At 37.5% G+C, this 21,125-nt stretch overlaps 1 protein-coding gene across 3 annotated transcripts in view; it reads right to left on the bottom strand.

The window, feature by feature from the left end:
* Positions 1-21,125, bottom strand: part of LPGAT1 (lysophosphatidylglycerol acyltransferase 1) — a 65,989-nt gene that overhangs the window by 26,937 nt on the left and 17,927 nt on the right. For all 3 annotated transcript variants that reach the window (XM_042789293.1, XM_042789294.1, XM_032989260.2), the window contains 3 exons: positions 11,028-11,146; positions 4,986-5,081; positions 1,256-1,529 (listed from right to left, as the gene is read on the bottom strand). In XM_042789293.1, coding sequence (XP_042645227.1) covers positions 1,256-1,529; positions 4,986-5,081; positions 11,028-11,146 — 489 coding nt within the window. The remainder of the gene's footprint in view (positions 1-1,255; positions 1,530-4,985; positions 5,082-11,027; positions 11,147-21,125) is intronic.

Raw genomic sequence — 21,125 nt, 5'->3', positions numbered from 1 at the left:
AAACTTTTCTCCATAAAAAAAATAACTTTTAACAAGGAATACTGTATTCTGTTTCTCTTTTAAACCTAAAAGCTTCTAAGACAACAAGGGCTTTCTTCAGCCTTTCTTTTCTGAATGTAGCCTGTAAGGAAATATTCTGATGCATTCTACAGCTTGATTTTCAGTTCATTTAAAATCTTCCCTCTGCTCCTGCAAGAACATAATCTCTATTCATTTCCTATGTTGACAAGATTAACTTCATAACTAAAAATCTGGAAGCAATTTCTGTATGAGGCTTCCTGCTAACCCTGAAACTTGAACTTCGGCAAAGAAAAAACCCAGTCATCTACATGGCCTCATTAGGATGGATCTTTGGTTCAAACTGCTAAATGATTATAATTTGGCTATGGAAATATCAGCACCACTCATCAATAAGAAACCACCATGAATGCTCAATCCATTGTTTTATATAATAAATAACAGAAATCCACAACTAGGTTAAGAAGATCTAACCCTGCTCTCTGAACATGCAAAGAAGTTAATTTTAAAAATTGAGAGACTAAAAGCACCAAGTCCCCTAACAACAGTCATTGTTTATATCCCAGCTATACTCTCCCCTACAACCCAGGCAGCCCAGAACAATAATCCTGCAGGAATATTCTTATTCCCTCATAACTCTTCTAACATAAGACAGACAAAACAATCCTTCAGACCTAGTCATCAGTAACAGTTAACTCCAGCAACAAAGGAGACAATCATCATTAAAACACGTAGAGAATAGAAGAACATGAACTCAGTAGAAAATAGTTCAAGAAAAGGAATGAAGTATACGGTACTAGAGGCAAAGAAACTTTTAAAGCCAAGAATAAAAATTTGAACGTGGTTTGCATATTCCAGAAATACTTTTACTATGGTTACATACTACCATAAACCAGTGCAAACCATCAATCGTGCTGAAAGGAGCAGCCCACCTTCTTGCCCATTCCGGGTGCTCATCCCAGTATCTACTTTACTCAGCATGTGTACCAAGACAAACATCCATGCAGCTACACTGTAGACTAAATCAAACTGAAACCAGTGTTTTCTTTTTTTATGTGTCTCAACATAAAAAATAAACTGAGTGAAACTAAAACCAAGCATGAAAACATTTATATAAATATGATGGTGCATTATGGATGTATTTAACATTTAAAGAGACCAACACAAAAGGTTTTGCTTAACTCAAATCTTAGACATTCAATTTGCTTTTTATACACAAGAGTAAAGTGGTTTTCACCTTTTATCACAGCATCTCCACTTGCTGGAGTTCCATTCTCTTGCGGCGCTACAAGTGTTTTCAGAATTACTTGCGTTGCCCCAAGTCTCGGCAGGGTGACATGTTTAAGAAATGGCAAATTGTTTTTCTTGGCAAATGCCTGGCTTGTTTCTCTCCTTTTCCTAAGAAAGCCACCCTCTGGAAATAAAACAATCCATTTCCGATTACGGCTCCTGTAATATTTTTCTAGATGCTCCTTGAGTAACACAAGCTGCTGGTCACGGTGTGCTCTTCCCTATAAGGATAAAACATTAATTAAATAAAATTAATGCTTAAAAAGGTAACATTAAGACAGATAATTATTAATTTCTATGATTTCTCTCTCTTTTCAGAGATAGAAATAAGGCTCTAAAACAGGACAAAACAATATTCCCAGAGTACCTGCTGGTGGCTGAGTTAATGCCACTTTACAGAAAGGCTGAAAAAAAGCCCTTGAAATTGAGGATGAAGCTCCCAATTTGATGACTTATCTGCGAGGGCAACATCTGGACTTTTAAGCAAGAACTCCACATAACAGGAGGATGTGTTTGCAGAATTCTCCAGCTGCTATTGGGTCCCAAGTTGAATTTGCTAAACTGAATTCTGCAAAGACAATCTAGGGGTCAAACTATGATTTGGAGGTCCACGTATCCTCAGTAATTTCTGCGAGCCAAACAGTATCTTTGCTTATATATATCTTCTATGCACCTCTCCCCGCATCCCATACTAGAACAGCAGAGGTACCTGAAGACACAGTCAGACCACGAGACCAGGCTTTAGTTCAGTTACCACAGCAGAACCACAGATTTCTCCAAAACCTGTGCTGCTTGAATGTTAGGTGTCAATTGACATCAGCACACTGATGTAAACACTTACTGTTTGAGAGGGGAAAAGAAAAATAAAATTACTGGGCTGTGATGTTTGCAGGTTTTCTTTCTCTAGGAGAAACTGTTGAGTAGGAAGTGATTTTATTTGTGTGAACTTAAAGAAGGCCTCCAACAATAAAAATGAGATGCCCTAGCCAACAAGATACTGTACACCAGCTTCCAATTTCATAATTAGCTGTATGTAGGACATAGCCAGGTGATAATTAAGCCTGAAGGACCAAGGGGACAAAAAAAAAAAAAAAAAAAAACAAAACACCACAAAACCCAACCCTCGTTAATTTATCTTTTTTGATGTATTAGTACAACTTTTTCACTTAAGACAGTAAGATTTGTCCTTAATTACTGCAGAAGTACCTTCAATATCTTCAACAAAAATTTTTATCTTCCCACTTCCACACACAGAAAGAGCAAGCTACCTAAATTTTCAAAGGAATTAATTTACATCAATTATCAGTTTTGAGTGCTCCAAACTGACTTTGACAAATCACTCAAAAGACACAGGAGTCGAAAATTTAAGCTTCCCTCAGCAGAGGTGATTTTAACTTTCTGAAATGTCAACAAAACTGCCATAAACCTTCTACTCTTTGGTGGCTTTTTTTTTTTTTTTTTTTTGGCAGGGAAGAGTGGGGTTGAGTGGAAGACAACAAGTAACAATATTTTCTTGAGGACAAGTTTTGTGAAAGTATTTCTCCTAGATTTTACAATCTCACGATTGCAGTTACTTCCAACTTAATTCATGAAAGGGGAGGAAAAAGCTCTGCCTGCTCATATTAATGCAATTAAAGAGCAATATAAAAGTCTCTAAGTTAAAACAGTCCTTTCCCACCAGATCACAGAACTTCAAGAAAAAACAGTAGTTAAAAAAACAGCAGTGAACAATAAACTTTTCACAGATTAGATATTAGAACTCTCCAAAACCTAAACAAACCTAATGAATACAACTGGTGGATAAATTTCAGTTTAGCAAAAACTGTGAGGTTTAAGATGCTGATTTGATACAGACAAATCTACTGGCCTAATGGGAAAGAGAGGAGTGTTTATAAAAGCAACCGTGACTAGGGGAATACTGAAGAGTCCTGGAGGATATAAACCACAATTAATATACTGTCCAGAAAGAAGAGCAAGTTGGTCATACAGAAGCAGAAGCAGCTTCTTAATACAACCAATTCCTGAAGACCATGGCTAGCTGATCACCATCACAGGGAACAGGCTCAGCTTTCTTTCCTTTAGTGTAAAGAAGGTAGCAGCCAACTCCTGACAAATTCTTTAGGATGCCATGCACTTTGCATCACCGATATGGCAAGTCACTGACAGCCTCAGTTTCCAGTAAACTTTTCAATGGAAGAGAAAACACTAGTCAAATTCTAGTAGACCTCAGAAGCATTCCTAAAACTGCTATCGGTGCTGCTCATGAAAATGAGGCTAAAGTACATTTTTAACAAATAGGATGTATTGTACCATGATCAAATTGTATTATTTTACAGGGAAAAATAAGAATTATTTGCTCGTCCAAATATTACTAGGCCTTTCTATCGTTAGGCAAAGGACCATTACTCATTCACCTTATGTGTTTTTTTGCTACACACAAAGGCTAATTAACAGTCAAGAAACATTTTATTTTCAATTGATTTATATTTAGACTCATGACGGTATCATTTTATTTATGATGTTAGAAATATTTTCAGTCACTTTACAAAAGTGAGGAAAAGCCTTAGTTCTTGCAGCTCACTAATAGTTTAGTTCTGTAACTAGAATTGCAACACCACATTCAGAAATTACAATTAACAAGTTGACAGCCATGTGTACCTCAAAATTTGTATTTTGTGAATTTTAACTACTGAAATCGATTTATATTTTGCAAAGTATCAAACCCTGTTCCTCTACATACTCGCACAGTACACAGTTGTCTACCTCTAGAGACCTTTATTTTATTATCTCGCTTTCCCTGAGGTTTTCTAACCATGCCTCTAGTCTTAGTGAGAAATCTCACTTTAGCTGTGATTACAGTGATTAAGTATTGCTTTATTTCATTCCGAGTAAATTAGCTTCTCATTTTCTATAAAGTGAAAATTCATTAATTCTCTTTGGCTGCCCATACAGTTTAAGTCCAGACAAAAAAAAATAAGGAGAGGAAAGAAACGCATGGGCTGGATGTCACAGTTCACATGAGTGTGAACCTGCTGCCAGTTATCATTATACTTTTAAGTTTCTACTTTTAGAGTGCAGTTTGGTCAACAGCTACCAAAGAACAAAAAAAGCCCTAAATTGTCAGAAATAATCTGAGGTTTTCACTCCTTAACATTTGAGATGCTGAGCTCAACACGCATTCTTTCCTGATGCTCAAAAAATAATTAACCTTCAAGAATCAATTAATTACTATTTATGCATGTCCATCAGCACCTTAAACTGTTCTACTACCATGTCACCATCAAAAGGGACGGTCCTGCCTTTCCTTATCTGAAACTTTGACAGTCGGATCAGTGACTGCATTGCACAGCTTCAAGGTCACTGAGGAAAGAAGAGGGGTGCCAACAATGGGCAGTCAGAAGCGGAGAGACAAAAAGGACTGCCCCTGTACTTTGCTTGTACACCTCCCATAAAAGGCTCCCATCACAATTGGGTTCTATAAACATTCATGTCTAAGCAAATAATAACATAAACTTGGATAAAAAGCCGTTTCAGAGCAAAGCTCTACCCAAATGCACACATTACAGTGTAGTTATTTCATCCTGCAAACCATCCAGGGGGCAATGAGTAAATCCCACAACACCACCATGCTCCAAATACAAGGATAAATCAAAGTACTATTACATGTTTCCATTTACCTGTCTTATAAAGAAGTCTCCATGGATTAGAGACACGATGCCAAAGTTGGTATACTTAAAAATATGATCCATCAGCCACATCATCTGACGGACAACCTGAAAAGTTAAAAAAAACCCCACCTTTAGTAAATACAAAGCACAGAGAATTACGTATATACTATTCACATTATTGTCACCCTTGCTACAGCAATAAAACTAGGAAATATATGGAATAAAGTCCTTTATGCCCCAAAGTATAAAGCAGCACAGGTGCTACACTCCTCCCTCAAGAGTAGGATTAAACAGCTGCTGCCTTGTAATATAATACACAGTTCTACACTATTAGCCATATGCCAGAGTAATTTCCACTCCGTCTTTTCACACAGGTAGTGTAATGCTTCTTATTGATACGTCACCACAATTTTAAGCCAGTTGCAAACTAAAACCATTTTCAGTGTTTGTTAAAGTACACAAAACAATACAGATCTGTATTTGAAGTCTCCAACTGTTTTATGTCTGCCACAAAAACATGTTTCCTTGTATTTTTTTGTACTTGGCGATTTTGGGGAGATCGTGTTGCTGTCATGCCTCTGATGTGCACGTGCTCCATACGTGCTCACTCTGTCTTTGAACAGCAGCATTCACTGAGACTTACGTACAGCCCACACACCACTACTGACTTCTCACATGGCCGAACAGTCACACGCATCCCTGAGAGTTTCATCAAGTCATAAGCCTTGTCCCAGCCAAGAAGCATGCTGAGGTGGCAAAAATAGGGGTTGAGCCATCAGATTCACTTTGACCATCACTTCTTACAAGACAGTGAAGGCAGATACTATACCTGTTCAGTCCTTTAAGATTTAAAATAGAAGAATTACTCCAGAAGAGGTAAGTAACAGAAGGGAAAAGCTTCTTTACTCACAAGTTCCCTCTATGCCTCTTAAATGTAGATTTTGTGATGAGTAGGAATTGGCTCTCCAAAACTGAAAAATGCAGTCTCTCACACACTCTCAATCATACATGAGGCTAGCTGCCTTTACTCTTTCCTATGTTATAAGGCCACATCAAGACTGATTCAAGTTCAGTGAACTTGAAGTCATGTAACATAATACTCTTCCACTTATCACTATCAAAAAAGCATATGGAGAACCATGACATTTCTCTGGCAGTCAGAAGATCATTTTTTGAATCTTAAACAGGCATCTTCTTCTTGGCATCCTTCAATTGTCCGAGATACATAATTTGAGGCAAAGAGAGACATCTAAGAAATAAAGATTTCCTCTAGAAAGTACAATGTATTGTTCAGGTATTATCTACTGATAAAGTGTACTGTACACTTATCTCCAAAACACCAGAGGCTTGCACAGTAACTGAAATACTCAGAATCCACAACCATGCCTTCAAGAATATTTCCAACAAAACAGTTTGATACAGTGAAAGATGTTGGCTTTTACCATGTTTTCACATCTTCACATGTCTACGCGGAATTTGTAGAAAGCAGCAGATCATATTTCATACAGGAATTCTGTTTTCTAAAAGCAGCTCAATTTGTATCTAGAATTGCATGTATCAGTACTGTCTTTGTTCCAAATAAATCTGATTATCTCTTGGAGTGTTCTGATTGCTTATTCTCCCTTTTGACCACAGAAGCTATAAATGAACCCTGGAGAAAGATAACTGTCACATACCCTGTTTCTTTTACTTAAACAGCTGCAGCCAGATGCTCAGTAAAGTGAAGGTTTTACACACTTGCAAGAACATACCTGCCAAAGAACATTTAAGGCACTTTATTGCCTTAAACATATAGCTGATCTCCCAGCAAAATCTGAATGTCACATTTAGAAGTTAGCTATCCTTGCCTAAGAGCAAATTAAGAACACTTCAGCTTTTGTGTTTTTTTAACACCAGCAAACTTTCTATCTGACCATCTTGGATAATGCAAGAGCGCCCATTTCTGGACCCTCTAGCATCACTGGAAGTGGAAAAGGAAACCATGTCTGAGAGAAAAGGACAGCTCTCAAGTGAAAAGTCTTGCTTTGGAAACAAGCAGCCATTTCTTCTCTGTTACATGCTAGTATTCTTTCCTGCCTGCCAGTGGTATTTCTTACTAGATGCTATACATCCAAGGGAACAAAGTCACACTATGTATTTGTGAGTGATAAAAGAAAAATTAGTTCACAGATATGACTCCTCAACTTGAGACTAAAATTGGTGAAACGGTTTCTCATACAGCTATCCCTGGGCCTATGTTAAATAAAAGAGAGGATCTTAAAGCAAAAATTCTTCTCTGCAGAGGTTCACATTCTTTCCATTTCAATAAATTAGAAAGCCTTAGAAAGTGGTGGCGAAAAAAGAAAGAAAAGGTGTGCCCTAAGGACAAGAGTTTAAAAAATCATCACTGAGAGGTGTTACTGCTCTTCAAGGCACTACAATATCACAAGTTCGTGCCTGCGCACCAGCCCGAAGATGACAGGCTGTTATAGGGAACCATATCCTTTGATAAAAACACCACCAAAATTCCACTGATGATTTAGCCTGCGGCAGTACCCAATATGACTGCCAGTGTTCACCTACTCCTTTGGCATTTTGACAATTCTTGTTCTATTATATCAAGCAGAAGTTAAACCAACATAATCTAATTTACTGAAGGAGATGAGTAAGCTTAATGATCTGCTTCTCTGAAAAGAAAAAAGTTTGTGTCTTTTGAGGAGTCAACACTGGTCCCTAGATGTTCTGTGGTCATCCTGGAGGAGGAACTCTTGCCCAGCTATGCTAGTGCTTCTCTCCTCCCATAGAACTTTTTATTGTCTTTTTATTTAGATGATGGTAGGTTTATCCTGAAAGTTGATCATTGCTCTTCAGAGTCTGAAGTCCATCTCACCATGTTTTTAGGTGACACAGGGATTTTAACTAGCATCCCTGGACTTCCTCAGTCTTTTTGAAGAGGAGTGATGCAATTGTGTCAAAAATCAGTGTAACATACAAGTTATAACTAAGACAAAACATACAGGCAGTCTGCAGCAAGTGGGCTACAGAGGTAAACTCTAGAGCCCAGTGATTGCAAATCTGCCTATAAGCTTAGGCAGCAGTAAGAAGTACAAAGAGGAAATATTTTTATGTATGAATTAAAGAATATATACACACACTCTAACACATAAAATCAAAAAGGAGTTCAAAGAATAGGACACAACTATCTTGTTTGCAATCCAAAGGCAAACTAGATTAATGGATATTCATTCTGTTCTGCTACCAAGGGCAGAACAGAGGACACTGCGGAGTACTGGTGGTGAGTCTTCCATTTAGTATCCTCAGAAATGAAACAATGCTTAGCAGACGAGTCTTACCACTTGCATTTCAAGGAGGTTGAAGTAAAGACATTCAGAAGTGTTTTGAGCACAGATTCATAGTTGTTTTGGACTGAAAGAATTTTTGTATGCTCTTTCAGGTCCTTTTTGCTTCTTACCTAAGTTCAGAATCTAGAAAAAGATTTTACCAATTTTACTTAAAAAAATCTAGGTGCCTCCTATTCACAGACCCACTTTCATTTCACCCTACATAGATTTCTTAACAAAGCAACTTTCATCTTTCAAGCACCTCTAACTTAACAATGAAACCTGGGAATGCATGTCTTGGAACCTGCACTCAAACGGCTGCAGGCTCTACTCTTCCTCTCCACTGCACCCTTCCTGGGATTGCTTTCTGCTCTAAATCAGAAAAAATAGCCACATTTATCAGTCCTAATCCAGCCACAAAGCAGTAATAGCAGCCTTTTCACTTACTTCCCTGTTAAACACATAACCTTTAATGTTTATGAGACCTCAACTAACTTACTAAGTTTGTCTTAACACTTACTTTCACAAACAAATTGGAACAATTTCTTGAACTATATAAAAAGTGTAATTAAATCATCTGTGATTCAGCTGAAATATTGCTTTGTGTGGCTTGTCTTACGGTAACATGTATTAATCAAATAATACCAGTCCAGTTAAAATGGAATCAAGCCTTTCACCTTTACAGAATACTCTTAGAGCTAGAAAGTGCTGTCTGAGTGGTACAGTGTTTAGGAATTAGTGCAACAAACTGTCCAAAACAAAATAAAAGCAGTTATTGAAAATTACTATCTTGTTACTAACAGATGAGTATCAAGGTTGTGAAGGACTCCACGGTAAGTTTAAACTGTATTTAAAGAAAACTGCCTAATTTAAATAGCTGCCTATTGTGTAATGATTTCTTTTAGACAGGTAGGATTGTTTTTTTTTTTTTCCTCCAGTGGTTTCACAGTCACTCAGAGTAAAGACAATTCTCTTCTGTTCAGAAATATGAAGCATACTATTTAAAAACACCCAATTCAGCAAGTTTTTCTAGGAAGGATAAACTATCCTGATCTCTCTTATTATTTTTAGCCGCTTATATTACTCATGCTATATTTTAAGCATGTGTTGAAGCTTGTACTTTTTTATTTCTTTATTAGCTAAAAAGATTAAAGCTAGGTTTTAATTTTTTAAAAAATACTAGGGTCTGGACATGTGTATTCCAAGAGCAATAACTACAATTATTTAAGGGAAAATATAGCGAAAACACAGATGTTTTTTGAAAACCTGCAAACCTAACAGTTTTCACGGTGAAGATTATTTGCCATCTCAGTGCCTTCCTCCATTTTTAAGATCTTCTGCACTCACTGAAACTTACTCTGTCTTGACTTTTAGCTATGGAGTCAAACAGAATAAATAAGGCTTAGGTTTATATATACACTAGTATATATACATGAATCAATGATGTGCTTTCACATTTAAAACACCTGGGACATCGGTAGTCAAGGCTGTATGTAATACATAGCCACAGGACTACACCTTCACTGTCATATCTTCATCACAAGATTGCCCAATGCATAATTTTGATGAAGGGAATTAAACAGTGCTTATTCTGTCATTCTACTAATTGGAATACTGTACATAATACCATATATACCTAACTTCCTCAATTCCAAAAGAAATTCAAGCAATTAGAAGTACTTTTAAAACAGTCTTCTCTAAGCAACAGTAAAAAGACAGACATTAATCTCTGATCAATCTTGAGTGTCATTTTCACACTTTCTTTTGTGAGTTAGGCTTGTTTGAGGTTTTATTCTTCTTCTAATCAGCTCTGCTGGGAAAATTTTTTTAAAAAAAAAGTTCCATCACTGGTACAGATACAGTGGATACACGATCTATATTAACATACACTAAGAAAAACAGTGCCAGTTATGAGTTGCGCAGATGCAACAAAAAGCAGTTATTTTCCTTGTTTCCTCACCGTATGGTTGCAAAAAAGAAGACAACACTAAGACAGACACAGCTGATGCATTTTTTCAGCTTGCCAGGTATGTCTCCCAACCTTTGTAGCCTAATCATACATATACCCTTCCTCCTGATTTGCATATAAATTTGATTTCCTGTTTAGATTCCATACTCTAGTTTCCAGCATTATACTCCCTAGATGTGAATTTTTTGAACAGCAGTATGTGAAACAACTGACATCAGCTGCACTTCTCACCAAGAAATGTTTAAGAGTTTGTGAAAGCAGAGCTCAAGCAATTTTGCCCTTAGCAAACCAGCTTCACTTGGACATGTCTTCATTCAGTTTCTGAACTCCCACCAAAATCCCATACACAACTTGCTTCTAATTTTGAGAGAAATTCCATGCTGGAATAAAGTCAAAACCAAGAAGCTAGACCTGCACTGGTTTGAGCAAAATTGGCCTAAGTCGCACAAGGGCATGACGTGAAAGGAAAAAGTCAAGTACATGATCACCTGCAAGGAGATCTGCTTTCCTCTGTGTTAACCTACACTGGATGCACACTGACTCAGCTTGTATTTGACCTTCTTCAAAGGCAACGTTTATGGTCTAAAACCAGCTCCAAGCTGCTGGCTGTCACACTAAACCAAATCTAAACAAAAAGCTTCCTATTCAGGGCCTTGAGATTATTTGGTGGATTAACACACAAACACCAGTCATCAGTACCGCACACAGATGTAAGCACACCCAAGGTAACAGAAGCTATCCCACTCCCCAGTTGTAGCCTACCGTGCCTTTATCCTGAAGGCACATCATCAGAGTGCAGACGTCACCTGTTGCTTGATGGTTGACCAGCACCATGGCTTCATCTTCTGATACTGCTTTAACTTCATCACCCCATTCCACTACTATTAAAAAAAAATAAATGAAAAGATAAATCTTACAATGACCATGTGGAAATTTTGCTATCAACAAAAAAACCCCAAAGACCCTGCACTCAGACAACTGTAATAAAGAAACATACATGCTACATGTCAATTTAAATTGACACATAGCATAAGATAGGATTATTAGCAAGACCATTTTTCCAAGCAGGGGGTATCCAGCTTAGTTTTAAATTGCATGCAGAGAATAAGAACAAAACAAAAATACTCTACCAGAACATATGCACCAAGATTGATCTTTTTGTGTCATTACACCATTCTGTATTTAGGGTCTCAAATTTACATAAACTTTTGATCCAGCTTTCAAATTCAACTGTCTGACCTCATCAGATTAAAAAAAAATATCATGTTGTCAAAAATATTTTTTTACTGTTGCTTTGTGTTTTTTTTTTTTTTTTTAAACTTAGCAAGTTTATTTCATTTCTACACTTACTATTATTAAACTACTCCAGTAAAAGCAAAACAAAAATATGCAGTTGGATCATTAGGTTTAAAATGCTACATTAGACAAACTCAGTACTTCAAATCTAAACAAGTTATCTATAGTCAAGAAAGTGGGTTCAGAAAATGCTGCTCAGATGACAGAAACTATTAGTCACTATTTTGTAGACCAGAGACCAGATACTCCAGTGGCAAGAATGATGTCAGGAGGAAGCTACAGCTGTTGACCATCCAACATTTATACTGACTACCAAAAATATGCTGAGGTAAGGAAAAGGAGTTAAAATTGCTATTTCCATCATCACAAAGTAACTAAATAGAGAAAGAGAAGACTGCTTCCCAAAGAAGAACAGAGGATGGAAAACTAGAAAAAGTCTGTGGTAAATTAAAGACCGGAATACATCTAATGCTGCTATTGGGGCAAAGAGACGAGTAGAGTCTGGCCCTCTTCAATAAAAGGGATGGTTACTGCAATGCAGGGTGAAGGGAAAGGATGGGCAGGCAGAGTAGCTCTATGAAGTCCAAAAGGAAAAGATGCATTGCCCATGCACGTAGGATATGATTATTTTTCTGTTTGTGCAGTATCTTAAGTGGTTCTTATTTTAATTTCTGACATCAAAGGAAATATTTCACCTCCACTACTGAATCTTTAGTACCATTATTAACAGGTCTCCAGGCAGTGAACAACTCTTATCATAGGACAATTAATTATTTTACTACTATGTGTCCTTTCAGCAGTGCTTTAACTGATGCAAAAGCAACAGGCTACACACTGAAGACAAGAAGCAATAATCCGTGCATAGCTTCCCTGTCCTTGCAGAAATCCAATTAGCATCACACCTTTGAAAACTGCCACTCCTATTACTTTCTAGCAGCTCCCAAATTAGTACTGAATTGAGACTTGAACATAAAGTAAAAAAAATAAAATGTTATTTGGTCACAAATAGGTAGAAACAGAGTAGAGATTTGAAGGTGGGGAGGACTATTCATTCCCTAATGTTCAACCATGTTTCCTTTCCCTGGGCAAGTGAAGCACGGATGCCTTCTTATTTTTCTCAACATGAACTTGGAAGATCCTCTTTATTCCTCCTCCCCAGTGACATTCAAATTCCCTCCAATGTCCTCCCAAACTCCATGGAAGTTGGAAAACGCCTGGACACAGCAGTCATGGTTGATCGTGCACCTTCCGTCTCAAGTATTTCACATATCTACCTATGGCAGTACCCCACAAGGCAAGAAACCAAGATGAGATGAGAATTGTTTTACAGGGAAATGAATCAACCACGTACTGATGTTGAAATTATTGCTTCAGTGTCTTTATTAAGCAGCCAATATACAGTAGTCTTACTGAACTGTGGCTTTCCAAAAGTAATAAAAACTAAGCACTAAATCCATTAAGCATCTGCAAAATAAGATTTCTCACAAATAGCTAATTATTTCAAAATAAAATTTTATTTCTGAATCAGTCAGAGAAAAGAATTGATTACTATAGATACTTCCCTGGAACATATCAATTTATACTACTAATCATTGCTACTATAGAGCTGTTGAAAAACAAGCTATTTTTAATCTTCAAAAATGTTTCACATATCTAACTTTCTGAAGGATTAAAATAAAGTTAGAGCGAAAAATGTAAGCCGTGAAAAGTAGAGTAGCATGCAATTGAAAATAACTAAAAGAGAACTTATGAAGCTGAACTTGTTGGAAGAACGTACATCTTTATCATACTAGGTGAAGACTAATGTCAGACTTTGAAACTTTCAGATAGATGTTTTCAAACTAAAACAGGGAAAAAAGCTTCTGCAGTTAGCTAGAGTGTTTTATCTACACTTGTTAAATACAGTAGAGGGTAGTAAAAACACACAACCTGCTTACAATGCACTAACAAGTTTCAGCTGAGAAGTAGTAAAAAGGTGGGCTCTGTTATCCTCCTCCAAATGCAAGGTAAAAAAGAAAGTTTGATTTAACACTTTAATTGTTTTACTCAATTTTATCTGTCAACTGGTCAGGCTAATTGCTCAACTTCTGTGCCTCAGCTGACAGTAAGTTATTAAACCATAGTAATTCAGCTGGACATTCTCTAGTTTCTTTTCTCTCTGTCATTTCTCCTCAGGCAATCAAGTTGTCTCTTGTGCATAAGGCTTTATGGTCAATTGATTGACCTGATTATCAGGGAGAAAATAATCAGTTTGTGCAAGTCCTTCACAGAGTATTTCTGGATTGGAAACAGAACAGCAAACCACAAAAGTGTGCAGAAAAACCACTGCTGTTACCACAATTTTTTAAAGCAGAAAAAACCCTCAATTATTTAGAATTTTAAGTTCACAGTGTCACTTTAAACTCAGTGGGGGGGAATAAATGCTTGTCTTCTATTTTCTCACCACACTGAAATTTTCAAAAGGAGCACCTTTTGCTTTAAGAAATACTTGTGCTATTACATTCCTCCACTGCAGTTGGAAACATTCAAATCAAAACCTCAGCTGCATGGCACCAGATCCAAGAACACTGCTTTGCTCCACTGTAACAAGAGAAAAAAACAGCTCAAAGACAAACGTTTATCACTCAAGGGCCTGAAAACCAGCAAACATTCCTCCACAGCTTCCTTTTATTGTCAGGGCACATTTTATAAGGGTACTAGCTCTGTATCTACAGTCTCATAATAGTTAGATTACTGCAAATGCAGTTTAACATAGTGAAATAACATAAAGGAAGGAAAGAGCAGGAAATCAGTTTCACACGGTAATTTGAAATAATGGTAAACTCAGTACCTAGAAACTCTGGTAATTCTGATCAGTAATAACATCTTTCACCCTCAAGATTGGGACAGAAGTGGCTTAGCTCTAAGAGAAACTTCATTTCTGACTTAGTGTTATAAGCAAAAGGCTTCTCCAGGAAAGGACAAAGACAAGTTTCCCTGCAATGGCATGTGCCATAAGACAGAAAGATTTATCCTTCTCTTGTAACAAGAAGTCCAAGATGTACACAAGACTCTAAAACATCAAGAAAATATTTCATAAAATTAGCTGCAAACTGAGCTTTTCATCGCTAATCCTTGCAGAGCTTAAAGAAGAAAATAAAAGCAATAAAAGAGTTTTTTCCACATTTTTACTGAACTATTAGACAACTAAATGTAGCTTTTGAAAGTTCTCAGAACACTTGGCTGCTTTGTAATCATGTCCTTAACATAACTGTGTGCATGTAAGCAATGCTATGAATATTCAAGCACTCTAATTGCATTATGTCATTAGACTGGGCAAATGACTACTTAGCTAACTAAAAATTCAGTAGATGTATTTTACATTTTTGAATATACCTGGCAAGAATGGCAGTCTAGTATTTTGCACAATTGCTCAGCAATTAGTATTAACTACTTCACTTTGCGTACTGCATTTTAAAACTTAAATATGTTCTGAAATTTCTGACCATCTCTTTTTCATTATAGCTAATAGTTTCACTCCAGTATGTGTCATAAGAATTGGCGTAAATTTTAGTGGCATCTTAACAACATAAGTTCTAATGAATACTTGGAGTTATTATTGCAAAATGTATTGAGCTTTAACTTCTTATTTCCCCACTGAATTGGAAAGAAAAAAAGAAAAACCTGCCTCCTGCCAGAAATTTCAATAGCCATTAGGAAATGAGCAGTGAAGGAACCGGATTCAATTCTCATACTAGCATCATCCAAATCTAAAAGATACCAATATTAAGCTCATAAATAAAAAACATGAAAAGACTGATGCGTTATGGCAAGGTCAGGGAAACTCTTTAAGTGTTCTAATCACAATTATTAAAAACCCCAAACCCACAAAACATCTAGATAAATCACCTGAAAGTTATGATATATGTAACTGTATGATTGTTTTGGATATCCACTTTATTTGCCATTTAGATTTGAGTCTACACACAATATTCACAACTTTCTCTAGAAACTGGAGAACAACTACTCCACAACTTCCCACTCCTTAGTTTATTTTTCTTCTGATCACTTGTAATCCCTCGCATCCATTATCAAGACTTCAGGAAAACCTGTTCCAAGAAGTTGCAGGTTAGCAACACTTAAGAGCAGAACAGTACCACCTTTTGACAATTGCTTGGAAACCTTCAGTAACAAATAAACGACATTATTAATGGACAGCCTCCTTTGCTTCCTCAAAAGCCATGCTGCTTTCTAAAAGAAGGAACATTATTATTAGGTATTCAGTAGTGACTGTAACTCATGACAACCAGGTTTCTATGTTTTAAACAGTCCTCCTCATACACAAGCCTTTGTGGCTGTCAAGTTGCAACCCTGCTTTACTGTTACATACGGCTCGTCAAAGCATGTTGCAGCTAGAGTAGCTATGTACAGTTGTTAAACTCATTTGTGTCTCCTTTATAGATGGGATTCTTTGATAGCTGGCATTAAGAAATCCAAGAAGTGACTCCAGAGGTTAAATATTACTTAGCATGCCTAGACCACATTAAAAAAAAAAAAAATGGATAAAGACATGCTAAAGGTGGTTATTTTTTTTTCCCTTAACAAAAAGGTTAAAAGCATTTGTCTCTGCAAATTGGTTGCCTACAGTGAAAAAAAGGAAAACAAAGATCGGACTATGCAAATCAGCATACAGCTAGGTTCTTTACATTTATTAAGCACTTATTTTAGAGTTAGAAGATACTTAAAAACACTTGCATAAAATCGGACACATACTATTGGAAAGAGAAAAATAGCTCTTCCTATCCCACACATTCTTTCTAAAATTCGTATTGCCAATGAAACCTTCATATATTGTCCCTAAGTACACACAAGACATACAGGTGATCAATAAAAATACAATCCAGGAAAGTAGGCAAAGAACACACATACAACATCACATCTCATTAAACACAGCTTCACTTAACGTGTCATCTTTCTTATCCTATTAAAGAATGTATCCTTACTAACAAAAGTACTATAAATTTCAATGCTATTATAATATACACATCTTAAGGTGGTAAAAATAGTTTCAAACAAGATTTTAATACCAAAAAAGCATCTTTTACATCTGACTTCATTCAGACTTCTGTAATGATAATAAACTGACCTGCACTGACAAATGTTTCCTTTTATTTCCACCATGAAAAATGTTTATCAGAGAGGTCTGAGAAGCAGCAGCTGGGGAAGAGAACCCTGCAAATAAAGGGAGACTGTTCCTGCAGTACATGTTAATAAACCAAGGCTGGGTTCAAGATGTCCCAATCACCATCTTCATTTTCCTGTGACACACCGCTACACAATGCACATTTCCTTTTGCTTTCAGCTCCATTCTTCTTAGCTCTCTCTCTGCTGTTTACAGACAGATCTGCTTTGTAGAGAAGAGGACTTTGGCAGTCACAGTATTTATGTCCTAAGTCAACCCACACTCTCACTTCAATTAACTGACAGTGAGAGTTAAAACCAGGAGACAATTACAACAGAGATGCCCCGGCTCTTTCATCTTTCTCACCAACCCAAGAACCAAGTTTTTCTGAAAGCACAGCAGTTCCTTTTGGAAATAGGCCCTAGCGATGACTACTTTTGAAGACAGACTTAATTTTCCTGGAGTGCACGTTCAAGACCTCACGTGTACAGTTTGCTTGAGTTTTATAGTTCACTGGCATAAGAGATTATGCTTGTGGCTGAAGAGAGGGCTCCTTTTACCCACATGTGACTGAGAATCATTAGAAGTGAAACCTTAGCTCACCTTCAGTGAAGCAAACTTCTTCCGCTAACTTCAGTACAGACAGTATCATTTCAAGAGCTTCTCCATAATTATGCGAGGCAAGCAGTTTATATGATAAGGAAACTTTGAAGGTTAAATTCTGTCAGGATAGACAAGCTATGCTCACTACAGTTATTTACAGAATCTTTCCAACATAAGTCTTACAAGAACACATCTTTCACTGGACACACCTCCACGTTTTGCTCAAGGTCTCCAACGGCTACTTTATTCTGCTCCCACACTATCTGACACCAAAAGTCCCACAGCTCATAGTTCAGATCATCTAAACTGGAACCCCAGTCGTGTATGGTGGTTCCTGCGTCCAAGGAGTGGTACAAGACAGGCCACATTCATAGCCACACAGGCAAATGTGGACTGTGACACGCAAAGATTGCGATTGATGTCAGCTTTCATGACTATACTGTAATACACTGTAGCAGCTGAGAAGCAATTCCACTGTCTGTTCTGCTGCTTCTATTATTAGAAAAGCAACTGCAAGACTGAAGAATGGGATGGAGTGCTGAAATCCTTTTGAAGTACCTTGAGCTCATGAGTCAGACCACTCGCAGAAGGAGCAAGCTGTACAATACATTCCTCCCCGGTGACAGATAAAATACATTAAGTATTAACTACCCAGAGGAACATCAATGCAGTCACGAAGTAATATCCTAATGCTCTAAGATACCTTACATACTGCAGATGTTATAATGGCCAAGAAAAAAAAAAATCAGTTTGTTTGAAGCCTAGAAAAAAAAGAAGCAAAATAATGGGGCAGTTTCGCAATTTTCTCTCATCATGAAAGAATAATTTTTTTACAACTTTAACACACTTAGGAAATAAAACATCAGAACAACAAGTAAAGGTTATTAAGGGATACTGAAAACCAAATAGTCAGGGTTGAAAGTTAAAAATAGTTCTAAGAAGTTTCAAAGTATGAACAAAAAATTACCTAGTTAGACACACTCAGTCACCAAGGTCCTAAAAGGACAGAAGAATCTGAACTGACCATAAATAGACTTCAGATTAACTGCTCTCACTTCAGGTTATATTTAAAGCTCATACTCAGTAACATTTTGGTCATCCCTAGTTACACTGTGGAAAGAAACACTGTCAATCTTTGTTCAAAAGTATGTATTTCCAACATCAAATAAAGACAAAGTTTACAGGACTGTCTTTAAGATGACCATAAACGCATATATAAGCTAAACATGAACTTTTGTTTTTTGCTGGTTAAAAGCCTCTAAAGACTCTGGGGATGACCAAAAAGCTGTAACACCCTAAGTGACAGAAGCAAAGAAACATCTTTCTGTAAAACAAGCATTGAAAAGGCTCTGAACAGAAGAATCTCAGCTAAGTTGTTACACACAGCAAGGACAAGATTTGCAGCTTACTAAGACTGTGCAATTTTACGTGGCAAGAAACCTCATTTCACAATCACAGGGTCACAGGACTGCTTGTATGAAAAAAGGTCCCAGTAAATTTGGTCCAGAGATGTTTCATTGCTCCCTAGATAAATACTATGGATTTGAAAATTCTAAGGGAAGAACCAAGGCATACAAGTTTTTTTACCAGTTTGCACTTTCCGTCATTCAACCCCAAGGTCAGAGACAACGATGGTAACACCGCGGTCAACCCCTCAACACAAGGAGGTCCAGCACTCGACTAAATAGATCTTCTTGTCAGACAAGGCTGCAGGTCCTATATTTTAGTCTTTTTATCTACAAGGATAATTTTTACAAGTGAGAAAAGATTCTCACCACTCAAGCACATCACTTTATACTAAATCCACAGGACACTTAAATTTTTTTAAAACGCAAGGGTCAAAGTCTTGCAGTTTCACCCGTAACACTGATGTTTACTCGTAAGAAGAAGGTAGTCCAATATCAGATTTGCCTAGGTTGATACAACAATCTTAGAGGTCCTATTCAGCATACTGTATATTGAAACTACAGTATTTTAAGTATGGTTACAATGCAAAATATATACTAAGCTCAAAGAAAATTTTATCTGTAAGACTGCTTTATGGAAAACAGACTGGCTTTTCTAGAATTAAAAAGAAAAGTTCCTTTGAAAACAGGGGAATTTCAGAATATAACATCATTATAAGAGTTCAAGCACATTTCTCTTTGTAAAAGGTTAAGTACCACCGAAGAGCAACGAGAAGAGGAAAGTGTTTCTTTTCTCTGATTAAAAAACATACCAGTGCAGCTGGGCAACTAAAAAATGCTACAAATACAGAGCTTGCTATTATTGTTACCCTTATCACCCTTCCAAGCAAAGAACAGTTGGCAGCGACTCTGTATTTTTAGTAACTTGAACTCAGCAGGTTACTACAGCACTTTACCCATACTCATTGGCCTCATCACTACTGCTGTGCAGCTAACCAAGCAGGAATAGAGTTGACAAGCAGGTCTGACATATCAAACACCGACAGACAGGAACAATTCAGTAAAAGTGCTATGGCATTTTTGATTTTGCATTTGCAAACTACAAGTATCTTTAACAAAAATCCCATCTGCTGTGAGCTGGAGAACTTGTTCCCTCCCGGATTCAAGTCAGAAAAAGTTAGGGGCAGGCTCTCCTCCTCTATATATTTGAAACAAATGAGAAATAGAACAGGAAGAAAGGGGAATATTCATTTAGAGCACAAAAAAAAGGGAGGAAGCTAGTCTGAAATTCAGTATATCAGCAATGGGACTTGAGCTTTAAGAAAGTAGGAGAGAAAATCATCACCTCCAGCAGCATGAAGCCCAGCTGGAGGCCAGTCAGTAGGGTTGTACCCTAGGGTTGATACTGGGACCGGTACTGCTTAACATCATCATTAGCAGCAAAATGACAGGACAGAGTGTGCCCTCTACAAGTCTGAGGACAAGGCAGAACCGGGAGGAGCAGCTGATACCTCAGATGGTCGCATTGCCATTCAGCAGGATGCGGATAGGCTGGAGAAATGAGCCAACAGGAAACTCAGGGAGTTTAACAAGAAGTGCCAAGTCCCACACCCGGAGAGAGGCTTTGCAGGAAAGGCCCCAGGGTCCTGATGGACAAGCTGACCATGAGCCAGAAATGCACCCCCATGGCAGGGTAAACAATATCCTGGACTGCATTAGAAAAAGAATTGCCAGCAGGTGAACGGAGGTGGTCCTTCCCCTCTGCTCAGCACTGGGGAATCCACATCTGGAGCACTGGGTCTAGTTCTGGGCTCCCCAGTACAATCCAAGATGCTAACTTACTGGAGTGAGTCCAGCAAAGGGCCACTAAGATGATTAAGGGACAGGAGCATGTTTCATACGAGGAGAGGCTGAGGGAGCTGGGACCGTTCAGCCCAGAGAAGAAAAGGCTCCATGAGGGGAATCTTACCCATATGTAAGTACTTGATGTGGGTGCAGGGAGAAGAGTAAAGAATATTTAAGCCAGACTCTTTCCTGCAGCCAAAGGCTGAGAGGCAACGGGCACAAATTGAAATATAGGATATCCCACTTCAACGCAAGGAAAAGAAGGAAAAAAAACATTTTTACTATAAGAGCAGTCAAACAATGGCACAGGTTGCACAGTGAAGTTGTGGAATGTTCATCCCTAGAGCTATTCAAAACCTGACTGGACATGGACCTGGGCAACCTGCTCTAAATAACTTTGCTTTGAGTAGGGGGTTCAACTATATATCCTCAGAGGTCCGTTCCAACCTAAACAATTCTGTGATTCTGTGATCTACAGCCTGATACCAGGAAGAAAAATGCAGTGTTAACAGAATTCTTTCTTAGTGGATACCTTCAACTACAACAAAA

The sequence above is a fragment of the Tyto alba genome, unplaced genomic scaffold, assembly GCF_018691265.1.
Source record: "Tyto alba isolate M040663 unplaced genomic scaffold, T.alba_DEE_v4.0 Super-Scaffold_16, whole genome shotgun sequence".
In the NCBI taxonomy this organism is placed as follows: Eukaryota; Metazoa; Chordata; class Aves; order Strigiformes; family Tytonidae; genus Tyto; species Tyto alba.
Note: the sequence above shows the minus strand (reverse complement) of the source record. Positions and strands in the feature narration are given on the sequence as shown.